At 38.3% G+C, this 4,397-nt stretch overlaps 1 protein-coding gene across 1 annotated transcript; it reads right to left on the bottom strand.

The window, feature by feature from the left end:
* Positions 1–1,872: 1,872 nt before the first annotated feature.
* Positions 1,873–3,414, bottom strand: TEOVI_000227700 (Trypanosome variant surface glycoprotein (A-type)/Trypanosome variant surface glycoprotein C-terminal domain containing protein, putative; the record flags this gene model as incomplete). Its single annotated transcript, XM_067225370.1, has 1 exon — positions 1,873–3,414. The coding sequence occupies one exon, from the start codon at positions 3,412–3,414 to the stop codon at positions 1,873–1,875; it is 1,542 nt and encodes a 513-aa protein (XP_067081471.1).
* Between the last annotated feature and the right edge of the window lie 983 nt (positions 3,415–4,397).

Here is a 4,397-nt window from a genome sequence, read left to right on the forward strand (position 1 = left end):
CGCCCAGACTCTGGCTATTATATTAACTTCTCCAAGGAAAGGTTTGTCACTTTTAGGATTTTTTAGCAGATAAGGTGAGTTTTGATTTTCTTGAGCTCTTTTAGTTAGCCAAAGAAACCAATAGCATTTCTCCACATGCTCTTCGTGATCTGAATTCATCATCAAATCTAACTGAGGCTCATAACACTTTGATTTTGTCATGAATAGAATAGGAGAAATTTGTTTATCTTTAAATATACTCTTTTCATTAAACTTATCTTCACTTTCTGCAGAATTTTGTATAAAATAATATACTGCATTTTTAAACCTATCACGATCAGTAACAATAGCATCAGATCCATCCAAATGTATTACAATATCCTCGCCACCTGCATTATGTCTCTCTAAAAAATTCCATAACCCATCTAGGCCTTTTAATATGGCTATACAAACCTTCCATTGCAATTGTAATAGTTTCAACACTGTTTAATTTGGCACTCAATATCAGCTTATACCATCCTTGCGTTGCATGAGTTTGAACAAAAACCACAAACACTCTGGGTTTCTCAGAATAATTATTTGTTATATTTGTTTTGTTTTCTAGTTATTCATAGTTGTGAAGTGATTTTTTCTTAAACTCACTAAAAGCAGAAGCACCAATAAAACACCGAATGTAATAAACTTCATGCCCTAATATACCTTCATAATTTGATATGGTTATAAGAAAATCATAGCAATCAAACGAAAAGTCTATTGAGTCACTAACGTGTTTACATAAGCAATGGGTTGAAGTTTTATGATGATGTTGTTAAGGGACGTATTCTCAGTGTCTGCAGCATTTCTTCAATCACGCGTCTCTGTTTTTCAGAAGTTGACTTTAGTATCATCTGTTGCAGTGAATGCTGGAGGAATTACACTTCTGTCTAGCATTCTTCAAATTTACCTCTATGCATAGTTGTGGGAATGTAAGTAGGTAGTTGTGCTGATTATTTTAAAGATTTTAGGAATAATACCAGTTTCCAGTTACAGTTATCCAACCACCCTGTTTTGTCATGAAAATCCCATCATCGTGTCTTTATGAACTACTGTTAGTATTGTTTGTATCACAATCTGCGCTGCTAAATTGGAGATCTTCAGTGACATGTTGGCCACAATCTTCTCCTACCAATACTGTAACATCACCAATTTCTGTGTTTTGTGCGCGGTGGCCCATGGTGTGACCCTATTTGACCTTTGAGCTGGATTCTGTCTTATTCACATTGTTCCCCCACCACATTCTTGTGTATAATGACGAACATTGTTTTGTATTTATTGGAGGCTACGTATCTTCCATCTCCATCTTTCTAAATTTATGCTCCATTCTCTTTCATAATATTCCTCTTGTTCGCTATTTCTCCTACTCACTTACTGTCTCACTACTTTTCTTACTTACTCCCATTATATCCTTTCCATCTTTTTAACTGCTATTATTTGTGGCATTAAATTCGTCTTCAGCACCACTCTTATTATATTTTACTTGATATACACACTCGTAATACACTCCTATCAATAACACTATTATCATAATGTTCATAACTCTTGCTTTTATTATAAGCATACTTAATGTCCAAAATAAAAAACAAAACATATAGGAATGTTATTCATTTTTGTAGCCTATCAGCTTGCTGCTTAACAATGAAATGTCACTTTTATACCAAATTTACACATTTTTAAATCCTTAAACTGCATTAACTTTTTAATTCTTTTCAAACAGTCTTTAAAAATATCAAATCTTAGCAAATTTATTAATTATAGGAAATTCTCTCTTAACTGTAATATTTTATAAATTTTTTTAATTTAAGAAAGGATCATTAGAATGCTGAAACGCTACCAAACTCACAAAAGCAACTACCGTCAGATCCAACTTCTTATTGAAGTTGGATAACTGGAATCCTGACATTTGCCTTCAATCAATCCACAAACAGATTTCTCACCTGATTTGACATTCTTGTTTTCTGCCTCGCAATCCTCTTTTTCAGTATGCTTGGTGCACCTATCTGAAGCAGTTTCTTCTCCTAAAGTTTGAGTTTGTGTTACAGGGACACCGTTTTCAGTGGCTTTTGTCTCATTAAATTTGCACTTTTTGTCGGTTTCTGGAGTTGATGCGTTATAACTGCAATAAGGCTTGTTGTTGCACTCAGTAACATCTGTTATGTCGGTACATATTTTTTCTCCAGCTCCGTTTGGGTTTCCACCACCGCTGCTTCCTAGTTTTTTAATTTTGTTTCTTAGGTCCTTGATGTTTTCCTGCTGGTTAAAATACAGAAGTCGTGTTAGGTCGTCAATTTTCGTAATGCTGTTTAGATTTTTAGTCTCTGGTTCGTCACCTGCTGAGTTTTTGACTTCTGTGGTTGCGAAGATATCGTTGTATTGTCTTTTCATGTCTTCTTTTTGGTCGTATGCTTTTTTTATCTTGCCAGCTATGTCTTCGACCGGTGGGGCGCTGTCTTTTTGGTTTAGCACGGTTTTGATAAATTCGTGTTGGAAATCCGTATCCACAGCTAGTTTCTCAGTGTTTTTGAATTTGAATGCTGGTGCCGTCTGTTGTGACAATAGATAGGCCGCGTGCGCTGCGTGCAGCAGTGGTGCAGTTGTCGCCGCTGTCGTTAGATCTGCTGTTGAGGTGTGCTCAATGTCGTTTCCCGTCATTACAAAGAGGCCTGCTGCGAATTTTGGTGTCCCTGTGATGGTGACACCGCTGCCGCTATCTAGAAGCTTGTTTGTGGATGTTTTTCCTTGAGAAAATTCACAGCGCAGGGTGGCGCTGGTTGTTGCCGATCCTTTGGGTGTTTGGAGGCCTGTGTTTGCGCCCGTCCGTGTGAGGTGATCGGTTTGTTCGTCGCTTCCACTTAAGTCTTTTGTTGAGATTTTACATCCTGGTGCGTCGGCTGAAAACTCCGTGCTGTGTTCCCTTAAGTCGTTGCTGCTGTCGGTTTTTTCTAGACAAGAGTGCGTATCGCCATCGCTTATCTGGCCCAGCATATTTATGAATTCCTGTATTGCTGCTTCCGCTGCTGCGCTATTTCGCAACGCGGAAGCTAATTTTGTGGTCGGTGCTCCTTGAGCCTGGGCTAAGGCTTTTTGTGCTTGCTCGGCATAGTAGTTTATAAGCGCGATGTCTTTCTTGCTGTGGCTTCCTTTTTGTTGTTTTTCAACGATAATTTTTGTCCATAGTAATTGACACATGTAGCCTTGCGCCGTCGCCGACGGCGCTGAGAGCCTGAACACGAGACGGTTCTGGACTTTCTTAAATTCCCCCGCTAGTTTGCACGCACCTAGCCATTTTTGTTCATCTAAGGCTCCTTTCTGTGTTCCATGAACTACGTACGGTACGAAAACCACGAATGCCGCTGCTATTGGGAAAATATTTGATTTCGGGCCGTGCGCCTTCCGCATCTGTCTCCGCTTTGCCTTTGTATTTACGGCTGTGTGATTTGGTAACAAAATGTATGATTGCGAGCTTGACCAAGTAAACCAGTTTCGATGAAAAAGTCACAGGGTGTCGTTGCTGATTTTTGGCCTCTATTTATAATTATTGCTGAATGCATTTCTTTCTTATTCCCACAACTAGGTGTCTATAGTCTTTTTAATCCATTTGCCTCCTCTTCCAATCCAATTTTACAAATCCTTCAAATTCCACACAATATTCTGTGTATGGAATATCAAATTGTATGGTTTCTAATCTGTTCTACCTTCTGTTAACTTGCCGCACTTACACGCTGGTTCGGTAAAAATGTAACATCTCCTCGTAGGTTGTATACACGATCTTAATTGTTTGTTGCTCGAAAGCCGTTTGTTTTAAATTCTCCGACGCTTAAAAGAAGGTAATTTGGAGCCAGAGGGGGTTTTTACTCACTACTAATGGTTTGCTAATGCTTCACACTGGTCGCAGTTCAGCGACAACTTTCATATGGATTATGCACTCCTTGAAAGCTTTTAGTTTCTATCCAGTATAACAATGATGAATTAGAGGAATATCGCCGCTAATTATTCCTACTTCATAGAGCTGCTGCATTGGTGCATGTACGTGTTTTCCTATACTTATCCCGCTTCCCTCTGAAAAGCTTCAATAAGATGCATATGCTGCTTTATTTATTGTCTATTGCTACTAGGAAATGGCAACTCTGTAGCCTGTGTACGATACACTCCTTACCTTCACGATTTCCACCTCCTTTTCCTGGTGTATAATTATACCTGTAGTCTTTGTGTCTGAAACATCGCATCTTCCATCTCTATTACTTTTAATGTTCCACTCACTTGCTCTCTGTGCACCCTTGCCATTGTTTCAACTTCTTTTATATTTACCGTTTAATTATTTATTGCTATAACTCTTATAAAAATACTAAAATATACACTCACAACACTCTTCTATTATTATC

The sequence above is a fragment of the Trypanosoma equiperdum genome (assembly GCF_001457755.1).
Source record: "Trypanosoma equiperdum strain OVI genome assembly, contig: ctg_544, whole genome shotgun sequence".
NCBI classification, from domain to species: domain Eukaryota; phylum Euglenozoa; class Kinetoplastea; order Trypanosomatida; family Trypanosomatidae; genus Trypanosoma; species Trypanosoma equiperdum.